At 40.7% G+C, this 17414-nt stretch overlaps 1 protein-coding gene across 2 annotated transcripts in view; it reads right to left on the reverse strand.

Moving 5' to 3' along the window:
- Positions 1–16151, reverse strand: part of CWF19L2 (CWF19 like cell cycle control factor 2) — a 119934-nt gene extending 103783 nt beyond the window's left edge. For both annotated transcript variants that reach the window (XM_025893721.2, XM_073903676.1), the window contains exons 1-5: positions 16011–16151; positions 14166–14276; positions 13276–13398; positions 4515–4625; positions 3642–3761 (exon numbers count right to left, since the gene is read on the reverse strand). In XM_025893721.2, the coding sequence (XP_025749506.1) occupies positions 3642–3761; positions 4515–4625; positions 13276–13398; positions 14166–14276; positions 16011–16103 (558 nt within the window). In that variant the 5' untranslated portion in view covers positions 16104–16151. The remainder of the gene's footprint in view (positions 1–3641; positions 3762–4514; positions 4626–13275; positions 13399–14165; positions 14277–16010) is intronic.
- Between the last annotated feature and the right edge of the window lie 1263 nt (positions 16152–17414).

Below are 17414 nucleotides of genomic sequence, written 5' to 3' on the forward strand. Positions count from 1 at the left end.
AGTTAGTACCAAAAAAGATTCCGTCACCTCCCTTGTTAGACTACTGCAAAACCTCCAAGGGTCTATAACCAAGGAATTTCTTCCAGTGGTCGTGTGCAGATACTCAGAGATACACATCAGCTTCTCAACAGGACACAAAAGGCTGGAGTTACACACTGAGGAGAACACTTGACAACAGTCCAGACAAACTGTGAGATATTATGTGAAAACATACAACAGTAAAAGGACTGGATGTATAAACAACTACCAGCAATCAGTAAGAAAAAGACAACCCTAAAAGAAAAACAAGTAGAACACATAAGCAATTCGTACTATAAGAAATCTGAATGACACAAAAAAAATGAAAAGATCTCTCACAGTAATCAGTCAAATGCAAATAAAAACAATGAAATGTCATTTCTCACTCATTAATTAGCATGACGAAAATTTAAAAGTTTGACCATATAGATACTAAGTACGGTAAAGGAACATACACTGTTGGTTGGGGCGCCTGGGTGGCTCAGTCGTGAAGCGTCTGCCTTCGGCTCAGGTCATGATCCCAGGGTCCTGGGATCGAGCCCCGCATCGGGCTCCCTGCTCGGTGGGGAGTCTGCTTCTCCCTCTCCCTCTGCCCCTCCTCCCTCCTCTCTCTCTCTAATAAATAAATAAATTTTGAAAGAAAGTCTTTTAAAAAGTATCTTTATTACACATAATACAAGCTGATATTTTATATTTTTAAGTGCTGATTGCAATAATTCAATTACATGACCTACATTTTGAAAAACACCAGCCTAGAGTACAAAAGAAATGATATCCTGAAAAAAACAGAAGAGACATAAAATCAACATACTTCACACTGAAACGTCAGTGAAGGACCATCATCAGACTTCTTCCCATTATCTTCATTTTACCCCCACTCCCATTATAAGAATCAACATGATTCTAAGGCAAGGTCCATTTATTCCAGTTAAAGAGGAAAAACTTCTTAGTACGTTATCAAGTTAGGCCTTGACGGGTAAACAAGATGCAGACTTACAGAGAGAAAGGGAATTCACTGAGAAAGAACCAGATGAACAAAGATGCAGAGCCAGGACTCTGCAGAGACATATGAGGGAAAGTGATTACACTAGTTCGGTTGGGGTACAAATTACCTAAGAGAAACAATCCAAACCAATGTGTTTGACTCTATTCGTGGCAGCTCTGGGGTGGGGGGTGGGGGCCTTTAAAGGAGAAGAGTAAATATGGCATCTTTCTTTTCCATGCAAGCTCTGAACAAGTTATAAAGACAACAAAACCTTAAGGAAATAAAAGACAAAAACTACCTTTACTGCTGATGAAGGCTAAATTGGAAGAGAATTTTTCTTTCAGTAAAAACCAAATGGGCCTGGGCGCCTGGGTGGCTCAGTTGGTTGAGCGACTGCCTTCGGCTCAGGTCATGATCCTGGAGTCCCGGGATCGAGTCCCGCATCAGGCTCCCTGCTCGGCGGGGAGTCTGCTCCTCTGACCCTCTTCCCTCTCGTGCTCTCTGTTTCTCATTCTCTCTCTCTCAAATAAATAAATAAAATCTTTTAAATAAATAAATAAATAAATAAAACCCAAGTGGGCCTATTAACTGAACGGCACAATGAGGCAGACTTCCCCAGGCGTAGTCAGCACCAAGCCAGCCCCACCTCCCCCGACTCCGCACATGGGCTCTGCAGGCAGCCTGGTCCATAAGCAGGAAGCGCAGGGCTAAGCCAAGTCTGCCCAGTGCATTCTCTCCCAATTTTCCAGAAGAAAATTTACTCCACATCCTCAGGACAGAATGAGGAAAGAGGGTGGCACAAAATACCACTAGTTGAGCTTCTTCCACCAGAAACATTAGAAACGGTTAAGACATTCCCCTTCCCTTGAATCACGAAGACTTCTAAACAGAGTAACAGTATGATCAGAGCTGGACTTTGTAAAGATTAACCTGACATCCCATCGCAGGGTGCTGGGTGAGAAATGAAGACCTTACTGAAACTGCCCACACAAGAGTAAATCAGGGCCTGAACCCGCTCCAGGGGCCGTCCCCAGTTCATCACACACACGAACTCCGTTCCAGTACAGAGGAGACAACTGAAGCACACAGAGAAGACACACAACTAATAAGGGGCACTCCAGCAGGAATGAAAAAGATGACACACATGCAAAAGACAAAAACTCTAGAGGCAACGGAGCAGATGCATGGATGCTGGCTCAAATGAATCAGACAAGTTCATGTAAGTGTTTGTAAGAAAAGATTATGTTAATTAGAAAGCCTGGAATTCAAAGCTGGACAGGTGGTAAGATAAGAAAAAATTATTACCATTTCTTAGGAAAATGAAGATGGTTTTATGTAATCATATTTCTAAGAGTAACTGGTCACTACTTCAATCTGCTAAAGATATTCAAGGGTTTACTATGTTCTATGGTTTGATATGGAGAACAGGCCTAAACAGGATATGAACAAAACATAAGACCACAAGCCAGGTAACCCTAACACGCCAACACATCAATGACCAACAATAGCAGAGCAGGATTTCAGAAGCAAGCTTGTCATGGCCTGGGTAATCCCAACCTCCAGACCTCACGCAGCTCCATGCACACTGGTCATCCCCTGTTGCTACATGTACTCTCCCTCTCCTCTCTGAACACAATGACTCTGACTCCGTCAGGTCTCAGAGACAAAGATACCTTCCAGAGCTTAGTCAAGATGCTACCAAAATCCCTGCCCTCCAAATGTTCCATATGAATAGCTGCTTACTTAATAAGCCAATACCATGTACCACACCAGCATTTTCAGAATTAAAATTAAGGGGGGAGGGCAGACAGAAAACAACATTGCTCACAGGACTTATGATCATTCTCACCTTTTTGATTTATTTGTCCCTCTATGGTGTGTTCAAGGTAAACTCTTAAAGACGATCTTCTTGTTCACTAATTCTCTCTTCAGCTATATTCAATCTGTTGTTTACTCATTTCCTGAGTTTCTAATTCTAATTCCAATTGTGGTATTTTTTATTTCTACAAGTTCTTGTTGGCTCTTTCCCAGATCAGCCTTCATAAAAATATTTTATTTCTTACATTTTCCATACTGTATAAAGCTATTAAATACTCCCAACAGATAAAGGTTTTGTGGGTCTGATTCTACTGTTCATTATTTCAGATGACTGCCATTTATGAACTATCCTTGTATTTTCATGTATTTTGTGATTCTAGATTATAAGCTTTCTTCTGGAAAACCTGTGATGCCTAAACTGACAGTGTGATCCTCCACAAAGCACTGGCATTCACTCCTGCCAAGCACTTCAAAGCCCTATCAACACGAGTATAGTTTCAAATAAAGTCTCACCTTGAAGAGTTTCAGACCACACAGGCAGCACAGTTCAAGCCCGAAACTCTTCTGAATCCGAGCTGTGAACCAAACTCAGTATCTCCAACTATATATGCCCTGGATTTATCAATCTAGTATAGCATTAAATTGGCTTCCTACAGGAGATTCATCTTTAAGAACTTCTGCCACATTTCATAGTTATCCCCACTGTTATTAAATACCACAAAAGAGAATATAATATTTCACAAGTAAAACTGCATTTATATAAATATCTCATTGCTTATTAAAGGCAAATTGGAAGTTAAAGCATTTTCAATACTCTTACCTGTTCCAGGGCTTGGGTTTTCTCTTGCTCTGTTTTCCTCATAGCCGCCTTGTCAGCTTTGAGTGATGATAAGGACACAGTTTTAACAGACATAAAATCAACCGTCATCCACTCATCTCTCTGTTTAAAAAAAAAAAAAGGTTATTTCAATCTAAATTGATTAGAAGTGAACAATAAACACTTGGTAATAACAGCAGGGTCTCTGAAGGCATGCAAACCCAGCTCAAATCCTCCAGCTGCCCACCCTGAAGCAAGTTTTTTATTCTCTCGATGCCTTAGTCTCTCTCTTGTAAAATGGAATAAAATTCATACCTTTTAGAGGTATATCAACCAGGAGTCAACCAGAGAACAGACTTAAGGGGCACAGTCTGGTGCGTGACATGGAACAGGCACTCGAACACCAGTCCTTTCCACCTTTCTGCGCCGCAGCTAACAGCATATAAACCGTATTCCCACGGCAGCAAATGAACAACAGCCCCAAATCTGTGAACTCTTCTACTCTTAAGTACTGCTAACCAAAATTATGACATGATGCAGTGAAGGGAAATAAAAAGTGGCCAAACTCTACCCACTCAGATACAGGTAACCGTACAGAGCTTCAGTACAGGAGAGGAAAGTGACACTTTTCTAGCCACAACTAATGGGAGGAAACCCTCTGTGGAACCAGAATAGAGGTCAGTACTCCCTTTCTCACAGAAGAAGAACGGAAGTACAAAGACTAAGCAAACAGCATCACTGCCAAAATTATTCATAAAAGAATATACTGTTTTCAAAGTCTAATTTTTCTCCTGAAGCAATTTTAACCATCTGTCATTCTAACATTCATCTATTCTTAGCTGTTCACACTTCTTTCTTTAAAATCAGGTGACTTACCTGAATAACTGGGTTGTCTTCTCTTTCTGAATTTTCACCTTTCACTTTCCAGGCCTTTTCTCTGCCAGGGATCTGCGATGGGACAGCCTCAACCCACTCGTCTTCAGAGCTCTAAGAATATTTAGCATATAAGTGAAATTCTCAAACTTGCAGACTTGCATATAAAAATTCTGTGCTGTTAAATGGTGAACTCGATTCCCTAAAAAAAAAATCCTTAGAGTAGGCTTCCCCTTTAAAAAGCTACAATGAAAATTTGAACAAAGAACATGTAAACCCACTCTTTTGGGATAAGCCCATGAAACACCATGACTGTTGTCATGCCGAGGGAAAGCGAAAACAAAAGATTAGAACTGACAGCAGAGAACTCACTTCAACACAGAGCTTCGGTTCCTACCAACATTAAGCAATACTGACATCTTTGTTTAACTAGGACAAAGGAAACAACACTCAAGTAAATGACTTTGCCTTTAAGTTTCAAATTTTTAAATTTCCCTGGGTCTAAAAATGCAGAGATCTCAGTTAACAGCCAGGCTGGTAAAGCACTTTGTTACTGTGTTTAAATACCAGATTATTAAATCAGCTACAAAGTATTTAGCCAACATCCCCTATGTGCTCAGCCTTATGCCAAGTTCTGGGTTCTGTTTTCCACAAATACATCAATCAACTCCTTCTATGTTAAGTACTGTAATAAGTACTTTCGCATATATTCTCAAGCTGACTCCTTAAAACTACCCTACATAAAATACTATTTGGTCTTAGAGATAAGAAAGGCTTCCCAAAATTAGGTAAACTTGCCCAAGTTACATGGTATCCAAGTAGGAGAACCAGAATAGAAATCTAGATCTTTCTGGCTCTACCATCTACTCTTGGGAGCCGTACAATGTAAGTGTAGGAAAGATCCTAGAAATTACCTAGCATACAACACTGGCTAATGCACAGCAGAGAAACCTGGAGGCCAAGGGAAGAAAAAGAGGATTTCCTGACTGAGAACAATATTCCTTCATTCCACAAAGTTCTTGATAATTACCTAACTGGAGAACAACAATATGTCCGGTAAAAGGTATAATCCATGTGGAGTAAACACATTTGTGCTGTGGCACCTCAAGTGCCAACTGTCTCCCAATGCAGAGCAGACTTCATTCATTCATTCATTCATTCAGGCTTTGATTTGGAGTTATAGAAACATTAGAACTAGCTAATTACATATATAATTGTAATTTTTAAGATAATCACTATAAATATGTTTCTGGCCTACTCATACTTACATTGTCAAATCAATTTTGAAAGGACTGCACGTCATGATGAACACAGGGTGACGTATGGAAGTGCTGAATCACTATATTGTACCCCTCAAACTAACATAACACTATGTGCTAAACGGACTTTAAATAAAAACTTTTTCAAAAAATCAGTTTGAAGACTTGGTTCCTACCACTTGGTTGTTATCCACTAAAAAGGGAGTCGATAATCTGAAAAGTTAACACATTCCTTGGGGGAGTGCCAATTTGCTAAGATCATGCTAAAAAAAAAAAGAGTTTACGTTAGTGTTCCACAGGATTCTGGTGAAGGCCTTTTTCTTTTTTTTTTTTAAGATTTTATTTTTAAGTAGTCTCTACACCCAACGTGGGACTTGAACTTAAAACCACAAGATCAAGAGTCACATGCTCTCCTGAATGAGCCAGTCAGGCACCCCTCGAAGGCGTTCTTCTGAAACTACAGGTTCTCTCTATCCTCTGAGATGTTAACCCATCACTTGAAAGTCACTGATCAGGGCCATCAGCTGCTTCACCACCACAGCTGCAAACCATCTCCACCCCTGCATAAACCCAAATCATCATGACCTTTACAACTTCAGTTGAGCTAAACTCTCAGTTATAACTAGTATTCCTCTTACTGGTCCCTGGTCAGCTCTCTCTTCCACTCCCTTGGCTTACTCCCCTTTGAAGCATTTATCAGTTTTACATTTACTTGTGTAACTATCTGATTAATGTCTCGTAGTAAGTTCTAGGAGAAAGCAACCACATCTGCTCTTGCCTACTTTGTATCCCCAAGACCCTGCTTAATGCCTTGGCAGAGAGGTGATGCTCATCATCTTCTTACACAACTCCCTCAAGTTTTCTACCAACTCCCATTCCCCACACAGTCAGCAAATGGATCTCTCCTCCTTCTCGATCAATAAAAATGGAGCCACTTTAGCTTCCTCCCAACCTCCAACAAAACTATTTATGTCTGTGCCTATCTCCTGTTAACTCTTCCTCTTCAACGCAGGTCCTCCTCCACAGATCTTGGCCCCAACCACTCCTGTTCCTCTAGGACCATGCACCATCAATTGTCTCCTCCTGTAGCTTCAACCGAAGCTCTCTACTGGCTTAGAAATATGCTCAAGTATTCCTCATCCTGTGTGCGTGTGTGTGCGTGCGCGTGTGTGCATGCGCGTGTGTGCGTGCGTGTGCGTGTGTGTGTGAATGAGGGAAGAAGGGAAACCCTAACTGCCCTTATGTCTCCCTCTAGCAGCCATTTATCTTCCAACTTGTACTCTAAGCCAAATTCGTAAAACAGCAGTCTATCCCCTCTCACTGTCACCCAATCCTCAAACTGTATCATACGGCTAATGTCCCCATTAACCTACAAAACTTCTTCAAAGGTCACCACTGGTTTCTACTTTGCCCAATGCAGCGGAATGTTTCTGTCTTTATCTCCCTAGACCTCTGCTGAATATAACTCTGGATAACTCACCTTCTCTACCTCCAGGACCTTTCCTAATTCTCCTAGAATTCGTGGTTTCTTCTCCATTTCCCTCATGCACTTTTCCTCCTGTGCTCAGCTCTGAAATATCAATGTTGTTTGGGGTTCCATTCTTTGCCCACTACATTTTTTAATCTCTAAACATTCCCCCTTGGCCATTAAAACCACTCTCATGCCTCGAGCTACCACCCGTTGTGCTGGTATCTTTCAAATTTGTCTACCCAAAGTTTCAGTGATTTAACCAACTACCTATTATATTGGATGCCATGCTGAACTCACTAAGAACCCATCATCTCTTCCATAAAAATTAACCCATCATCTCTTCCATAAAACCTGTTCGTCCTCCTCTATTACTGAATTCAATGACATGCATGGTACCAGCAACCACCCACTTATCCAAGTCAACAATCTCAGGATCAACTTACCCTGCCCATCTAAACCTACTATTTTCATTTCCAAAGTATTTCTCAAATACATCACAGAGTGAACACCACATGCCTACCATGGGAGCCCACTTCCATCCCTGGCCACAGCTGATTCGTTCAAAGGTAGGTATCTGACCCAATTCATATGAATCTGAGCTACTCTCCAGGAATTTGAAATCAAGACTAAATGGTGCTGCTCTAAAACTAAACAGAAATGGAAATTTTTTGGCAGAAGCTATTTTTGTCATGAGGATTAGAATTCAGCAAAAAAACTGATCTGTTACCAAGAAAAAAATTGAACTAAGAGAAAAACAAACATGGAAAATGGCAAGATGATTCATAAAAGTATTCACAACTCTTAATTCCAGCCATTCCTGAAACTCAGCTGCATTCCCATACCTACATGTCCTAGGAGACTTTTGTACTCTAATAATAAATTGCCCCTTTTTTCTGAATAAGCCAATTTAAGTTTAATCTATTACCTGTAACCCAGAGCCCCAACTAATACGTGTCCATTCCCTTAAAGTATCCTAGATCACATCCTCTTATCTCTCACCTAGACAACTGGAATAACCAAATTAGTTTCCTGGACTCCAGTGTTTCCTGCTCCCCTTCTTTTTTCCAACCCCCACCCTAAATACACCTGGGAGTAATATAAAGAGAACACATGTGACCTCTTCTATGGCTCTCTGTCACAAAGCTCCTCTTCTTTCTTGCCAAAAGAACCCTATTTTATTTGGAGACATAATGTGCCTCCCTTGCTGGAAAGTGAAGACTTATGATCAAGTGCCCAATGACATGGAAATAAAGGTATTATGTGGGACTTTCTGAAAGTCAAATTATGAAAGAGAGGGCATCCTCTGTCTTGTCATCTAGACTAAGAGGTAAGGCTGATTCTCTCTCTCAAATAAATAAAATCTTAAAAAAAAAAAAAGGGTGCCTGGGTGGCTCAGTTGGTTAAGAGGTAAGGCTGTAATGCTGAGGGAGTAGCAAAACAGTAGAAGCCTTAGTCCCAGAAGACCACACTAGTCCCAGACTGCCTACCTGATTTCTTTCATAGGAGAGAAAAGTTAACTATCTTGTTTAACCAATGACTATACTGTTCTGCCTTGGCATCCTGAGATTACATACTGAAATTACATATCTATTTAACTAGAGAATGAGTCCCCAAAGGCCTGAAAAAAGCTTCTATTTTGATATGCCCTGTGTCTGCACCAGAGTCTGAGGACAAGCTGACAGGCAGTAGGTGCACTAAAATTAATTACACCCTCTTTTTTGATCTTCCAACAGCCCTCGTCAGAAACTTGAATTAGCGGCCGGCATTCAAGCATTTCAAATACCAGGCACTGAATGAAAGAAACCCCAGTGATACACTTAGTATTCTTATCATTCATTCACAGAACAGTGAAACCTGGACAATTCTGTGGAACTTGCCTGCCTTCACTCCCTTTCTACTAATTTTGTTTCTCACTTTCACCACTGTACGATCACCTCAATACTTTTGCACAATTGCTGTTCCTCCTCCCAAATATGCTATGACCTCACTTCTTTTGCTGATTTTAGTTTCAATCCTCCACCTTGCCTTGAAGAACTCATACACCATCAAGCGTAATGTGCCTCCTGACCTAACACAGCTCCCGGAACTCTTCCTCTCCTGTGCGGCCTTCATGATAACCACGCCCTAATCATATCAGGAAAAAATCTAGAAGACAGCAAGAGCTGCCAGTAAAAATCAAAGGAACTTGAGGACTTCTGCTTCTGACCATGACAAAATAAACGGCATCAGACTAAAAACACATAGAAATAGAAGCAATAATAGAAAATATCTGAAACTATTCTCACAACATTGAATCTCAGTAATACAGGGCTGTGATTCCTGAAAAGGGAAACAAATGGGGTGAATGCAACAGCTTTTTGCCTTGAAGCACCTCCCAGACCAAGGCACAAGGAAGGGAAACTCAAGCTAAATATGATAATCCCACTGAGCTAAGGAAACAGTATTTGTGTTAGAGGATCTTGCCCAACTGTAGGCTACTACAAGTATTCTGAGCATGTTTAAGGTAGGCTAAACTTAGCCATAATAATCAGTAGGCTAGGTATAGTAAATGTATTTTTGACTTATAATATTTTTAACTTACAATGGGTTTACTGGGACATAACCCAATCGAAAATTCAGGAAGATCCATAATTACATTAAACATAAATGATCTAAACCACTGCTATCTAACAGAATTTTTTTATACCTACACTGCCCAGTACAGGGGCCACTAATCTAGCCAGATGTGATTACTGAGCACTTAAAAAATTTGGCTAGTGAGAATGAAGAAATGAATTTTCAACCTAATATAACTTTAATGAATTTTAATTAAATTTTTAAAAGCGACACATGGCTACCATATTACCTAGTACAGAAAATCCTCTAATTAAAAAGGAAGAAATTGATAAGCTAGGTAAAAAAAAAAAAAGGCAAGACCCAAATATTCAGTCTACAAGAAATACATTCAACAAAACCAAAATAGAAAAATTAAAACTAAAGGAATAAAAAGTGATATACCATGAAAAAAACAAACAATAAAACTGAAGAGAGTTTATCAATATGAAACAAAGTGACCTTAAACAAAAATGTTATGAGAGATCAAGAGAAACATTTCACAATAATACGATGGCTAGTTCATCTAGAAGATATAATAGTACTAAATGTGTATCTACCTAATAAAGCTTCCAAATACAGGGCGCCTGGGTGGCTCACTTGGTTAAGCGACTGCCTTCGGCTCAGCTCATGATCCTGGAGTCCCGGGATCAGGTCCCACATCGGGCTCCCTGCTCAGCGGGGAGTCTGCTTCTCCCTCTGACCCTCTTCCCTCTCGTGCTCTCTGTCTCTCATTTTCTCTCTCTCTCAAATAAATAAATAAAATCTTTTTTAAAAAAAGCTTCAAAATACATCAGGCAAAAACACAAAACTGAAGGAGAAATAGACAAACCTCTACAACTACAGCTAGAGATTTTAATACTGCTCTCACAGTAATTGATAGAAGAAAACAGAAAATCAGTAAGAATACAAGACTTAACACTATTAATCAACTTCCCCAAGCTGACATTTATAGAACACTACACCTAACAGCTGAATACACGTTTCGAATACACGTGGAATTTTCACCAAGACTGATCACAGGCTAGGCCATAAAATTAATCTCGGTAATTCTGTTTTTGAAGTCCAAGATTCAGAGGGGTTTTATTGTTAGCCTATACATTTGAGAGGTTTTTCCTCTTTCTCTTTTATTTGAGTATAGTTGACACACAATGTTACATTAGTCTCAGGTGTGCAACTTAGTGATTTGACAAGTTTATACATTATGCTATGCTCACCACAATGTAGTTATCATCTGTCCCATTACATTGCTATTATAATCACTGACTGTATTCCTTATGCTCTGCTTTTTATTCCTGTGACCTACTCATTCCATAAATGGAGGCCTGTACCTCCCTCTTCCATTCACCCATTTTACCCAACACCCCCAGAGCCTTCCCCTCTAGCAAACTTCAGTTTGTTTTCCATATTTATAGTTCTGGTTCTCCTGTTTATTCATTTTTTAAAATTCCATTCATGAGTTGCAACAAAAAGACTTATGTGTACAGACGACCCTTGAACAACGAGGGGGTTAAGGGCGCTGACTCCCCACATAGTCAAAAATCCACGTATAACTTTGGACTCCCCCAAAAAACTTTACTAATAGCCTACAGTTGACCAGAAGACTTAATGATAACATTAAAAACATTAACATGTATGTTGTATGCTATATGTATTATACACTGTATTCTTACAATAAAGTAAGATAGAGAAAAGAAAATCATTAGGAAGAGAAATTACATTTATAGTACTGTACCGTATTTATCTAAAAACCATCTGCTTATAGGGCGCCTGGGTGGCTCAGTTGGTTAAGCGACTGCCTTCGGCTCAGGTCGTGATCCTGGAGTCCCGGGATCGGGTCCCGCATCGGGCTCCCTGCTCGGCAGGGAGTCTGCTTCTCCCTCTGACCCTATCCCCTCTCGTGTGCTCTCTCTCTCTCATTCTCTCTCTCAAATAAATAAATAAAATCTTTAAAAAAAAAACCATCTGCTTATAAGTGGATCCATGAAGTTCAAACCCATGTTGTTCAAAGGTCAACTGTATTTCCAGGAAAGAACAAAGAAATATAACAGGACAATGTGTCTCTAATAAGGGAAAGCAAGTACCCTTAATCAAATTACATAAATGTTTACTCAGCCTAGCAGATCTGTCCCCACGGGACAGAGATTCTTTTTATTTTTATTTTTTTAATTTACTTATTTGACAGAGAGACACAGCGAGAGAGGGAACACAAGCAGGGGGAGCGGGAGAGGGAGAAGCAGGCTTCCCGTGGAGCAGGGAGCCCGACGCGGGGCTCGATCCCGACCCGAGCTGAAGGCAGATGCTTAATAACTGAGCCACCCAGGCACTCCCACGGGACAGAGATTCTTAACCTGTGATCTCTGCCTAAACTCCAGGGAGTTTTATAAATCCCACTGAAATAAACAACTTTGTATATAAATTTCTTTTTGGAAAAAGGATAACAATTTTTTTAGGATCTCAATGGGATCAGCAACTCAATCCACAATTGTGGAAACAGTGCCTCTACCTTCTTTTCACTTTAAGATTTTCTAATTCACTTTGTCCTGAATTACACTTAACAATTTTTTTCTATATAACTTAAATATTCCTACCATTACAAAAATATGCCAGCTCCTTGACAAAACTATCCAGCTGTATTTCTCACTATGAATTCATAAACTGCATTCTCATATAACATAGGCTTTCATGAGCCATTTATCATCTCAGGGTGTACTGTCAAACACTCAGTTCCTAGAAGTACAAAAGGACCAGACTTTGGAATCTGGTGATTCAACTGCACATACAACCCTCTGAATATCATACCTAGGAGACCAACTACCCCTCAACATCTCTAGCTCATCACTCTCTAACCACAATGTCCCTCTTTCTAAGAGAGAGAGAGAGAGAGAGAGGGGACGCAAGCAGGGAGAGGGGCAGAGGGAGAGAATCTTGAGCAGACTCTATGCCCAGCAGGGAGCCCGATGTGGGGCTCTATCTCACGACCCTGGGATCAAGACCTGAGCCGAAGGCAGTCGCTTCACCAACTGAGCCGCCCAGGGGCCCCTAGACTCTTAAAGGTCTTAAAACTCTTTTATTTTTCAGTACTGTCCTTTCCTTGCATCTCCTTCCAATTTTCCAACTACTTCTACTTGATGGCCTTTACTCCCGTCTGGTTCCTGATGTTCCTCTTTCTTTTCAACCTCCCTGGGCAATCCGTCCATTCGAACAGCTGCCCCGAGCAATGACTCCTGACCCGTGTCCCCATCCTCCTACTTTCCCGCGTAACTTAAGATCCATGTTTCCAGTATTTCCTGGACACCTCCCACTAGATGTTTCCCAGGCATTTTCATACCTTAACTAGTAATATTTTTTAAGTTCTCATATATTTTACATTCCTATACATGACTCCTTTAAATACAATTTTCTCAAGTAGCTGCTTTGGTTAGCTTTAACACATACTTACTGAGGAACTATCTGTTGACTCGTTGTTTTTTTCATACTTCTGTTTCCTACTCTTTTTTTTCTTCTCTTTCTTTACTTTTTTTGAGTGTTTGTCTTTTTTCTTCTTTTTCTTCAGAGAGTGTTCCTATAAATGTTTTAAAGAGGTAAGAAAGGAATCTGGTTTCATCTTACTTTAAAACAAATATTTTGAAGAAAAAAAAATCTGTAATCCAAAAACTACATTTTCATGAAATGAGACAATACATAGGACAAAATAAAATCTTCTACAAAACTTTAACAGGTTTCTGTAATATATGCACCGCTATTAGATCATATAGCTGAGATATCTTTTCAGAAAAATATGAGGGAAGTTGTAGCCTTAATTTATTTACAGATTCATCTGACAGACAGATAAAATCAAATAAATGCATTTATACTCAAATGTATGCATACACACACATACATATGTATGTATGTATATATATATATATATATATATACATATATCCTCTGTGGCCCCTAAAGAATTTATAAAAGATTATTGGGTCATATGAAATATAACAAGACAGTATAAATTAAAATTGTGGAAATGGAAAACAAGAATTCAGACCAAAAAAAACATGACATTAAACTTTAAAATGCATAATTTTTTAGGTCCGTAAGCTTGATACAAGTGCGCCAGAAATTTGCTAAGCTTTCTACCAGTCAACTCAAGTAACAAAATCCGCCCAATGTTATAATGTCCAAAATATTAAAATAGATTATTTCTGCCAGAGAGATAAAATTGGTCAGCAATGCCACCTATGTGATAGTCATTCTGTAACTTTTCAAAATAGAAACATAAAGTTGCTCTTCCAATATTAATAAAAAAAAGACAGATCTGTTACATCAAGTGAACCTGTTAGTAGTCACCTGTGAGAACTGTTCAATTCGCTCATTCACATCAGGTAGCATCCATGTAGCCTCACCCCGAAGTCGTTTACGTTCTTTACGCCTTTCTTCCTTTTCAAAATTGGCTTTAGCCTGAAACAATGAAAAAGAAAAATTAATGACTTATCCAATTGCTTTTCACAAAAAAAAATAAATAAAACAAAACCCTTTTCCACTTTCATATAAGGTCTCATCAGTCATTGTCTGTCCCTTGCCAAGAATTTGCTTCTACCAAAGTGTAGGAAAGATTAAAAACAGAACAAAACTCTCCTTCCACATTACCAATCACATCACCAATCTCTGGTGAATCAAGGACGAATCCTGGGACCTATAGTAGATCTTCCCCTCTCCCTAAGCTCCCTACCTTAAATAGGACATGAATCTCCTTTTTCCTTCACCATCCCACTGCTACTGCCTGAGACTTCCATAACTGTCAGGAGACTGACCATGCCTTCAATCTGCAGTGCCCATATCCTTCTACCCAAGCCCCCAAAATGCTTTAGGGAGAATCATCTTTCTAAAACCAAACGATCATATTGCTAATTTGTAGTCACCTTTCAACAAGAGTCAAATAAAATAAGTTCTTCCTAGGAGGCTGCTTCTGCCTTTTCATTCTCTCTCCAAACTCCAAAGCTGGTTTTGGTCCTTCCCAAACTCTATGCATACCTCCACTATAAACTTTACCTTAGCTTTCAAACCCAACTCGCTCCAAAAACTGCCTAAAAAACCAAAAAGGCAAGGACGAAGAATATTTATTATGCATATGGGTTAGATATACTGAAATCAGAGAACAATACCAACCTTTCACCTATCCAATACTAATCGCCCACTCTTCGCCTTAAACTCTGGGCATAGTCATCATGCCTCCCCGCCTCCTCTACCAGCCCCTTCTCATCTGCATTTATTTAAAACTCTTCAGTCGTGGGCGCCTGGGTGGCTCAGATGGTTAAGCGTCTGCCTTCGGCTCAGGTCATGACCCCAGGGTCCTGGGATCGAGTCCCGCATCGGGCTCCCTGCTCCTTGGGAGCCTGCTTCTCCCTCTGCTTCTCTCTCTCTCTCTCCTCCTCTGTCTCTCATGAATAAATAAATAAAACTCTTCAGTCTTAAAACCAATAAAAACAAAAACCCTCACTTGTACCCTAAGTTGCTCTCCAGCTACAGATTTTCCCCTTCAATGCCACACTTCCCGCATCTTGTCAGATAATACAGTTTACTTCCCCCATTCCTTATAGGTTACCGCTATACGTCTCAGTCTTGGTGAGAAACACAACGTTTCTTAACCTTTTTCGAGGGACTACATCTTCTGAGCCTCTTCTGTCAACCCTTGTATGGGTCAGTAAGGATTTACAATAACCCTGGAATCGATACCAATAATAAGACAAGCGAGGGAAACGGTCACACAGTCTATTCCAGTGTGCCTCACGTGTGTTTCTGAGAACGGAAATGTTTATTTCAGATACAGAAAGAGCGAGGACGGAGGCTGTCAACTGCGCTGGCAGAGTCGTCATTCGTGGTGGACTTCCTCGAAAGTGCACAGATCCAATAACGGGAATACCAAGAATGGATAAATTAAGAAGTAAGGAACCTCAAGAAAGAAACAGGCCTTCCTAAGAAGAGAAAGAGCAGTTGGAGACTGCCAACGCGTCTCGGGAGGCGAGAAATAACCAAGAGTGTCCGGGCATCCCAAAGGGAGACCCTCAGGCAGGTACGGTGAGACACAGAGGAGGCGAGAGAAGAGGGCGGTGAAGGAGAGCCAGCAGGCCTGGCTCCCAGGAACCGTCCACTCCCACGATTCTCAATGGCTCCAACGCCCCAAAACGGAGATACCTGGCGCAGCACCTCGGCCCTGGCCATCCTGGTCTGTTCTTTTCGTTCTTCGATACTCCTCGCACTTTCAAATCTACCACTGGTAGCCGCCATTGTTGTTGTCGTAAAACCAGGAAGCCGGCACAAAAAAAAAAAACTCAGTTTACGACTGTCGTAATGTAATAAACAAAAGGGGACTTCCGCCTGGAGAGGTAGGAGGGGCGCTGCTCCGCCTACGGAGCATGCGCGAATGTGAGCGACGCTTAAAGCTCGGTGATGACGCCACAGGAGTAACGTCACTCTACATGTATTACGGGCCTTGCACGAGACCAACGGCATTCTCACCTGTTTCCTCAAAGTCTACGAGTTAGAAGCTCGTCGAAGTTCAGTCCGTACATCTCGAAATTTTCCACCAAAGTGCTCTTTTGGGCAAAGAATTTCCCTGTGGTGGAGGGATGTCCTGAAGGGGGGAGGGAAAGACCAATTGCTTTGCTACAATTCAAGAAAACTTTGTTTAAATAAAAAGCAGCCCTAAACCTACACACTAAAAGTACGCGCCGTGAACGGGGGAAAATCGGCCCAGGGCGGCCAACATGGAGACCTAGTCTAGTAAAATTATTGGATATTAAAGGGAGAAAAATACCTGGAGCATACAGGCAGAAAGATCCATTCAGTTCTTTTTTAACTTTTGTTTCAATTTATTTTTTCATAATTATAAATAAATGTGGCATCAATAATCCTACATGGAGATTCGTCTCAAAGATCGGTTACTGAGAACAAAAATAAATGTTACCCAATATGGCAAGTAAATAATTTATGTAGTGTTTTTAAATCGTTTTCACCTGTTAGTTGTTCATCTATTCCATTAAGTAAAAGTTGCATTTATAAACTAAACTAAAATAAATAATAATGGAATTTGTGTGTGTTTTGTGTGTTATGTAACAAATAGAATGAATGAAGATGGACCCGGTTGTAAGAGAAAGGACATCAAATTGGTATCGGGGCCTTGTTAGGTCGTCTTTCTCTCCCAATTCCTCTCCTTTTCATTCCCTTGCGGTACAATTCAGGCCCAAGTCATCGGTTGGGTGGCCTGAGGAAAGTGTGCATGTGTGCAGGGGCCGCGGGGAGGAGTGCTCTGAGCACAGAGGGGTTGAGAAGGGTGCTCCCGTGGCAGAGCGGCAGCAGGGCAGGAGGTGCATCCGCGTGGGAGGGAGCCTGAGTGCGATAACCTAGCACAGGATGTCAGGGCTTCGGTGAGGAGGACATCCACGCCAGGAAGGGGGCCGGCAGGGCAGCAGATGCTGGTTACGTCCTGGATGATTGCACGAAGAAGTTGATATACTAGGTTGATATCCCTGTTGGAGAATGGAGTTTCAAACATGGAAATGAAGCAAACTGGAATGAACCCTGTGGTGTTGAATTGGA

This window comes from Callorhinus ursinus, unplaced genomic scaffold (assembly GCF_003265705.2).
Source record: "Callorhinus ursinus isolate GAN/ISIS: 27379988/994484 unplaced genomic scaffold, GSC_fseal_2.0 scaffold19, whole genome shotgun sequence".
NCBI classification, from domain to species: Eukaryota; Metazoa; Chordata; class Mammalia; order Carnivora; family Otariidae; genus Callorhinus; species Callorhinus ursinus.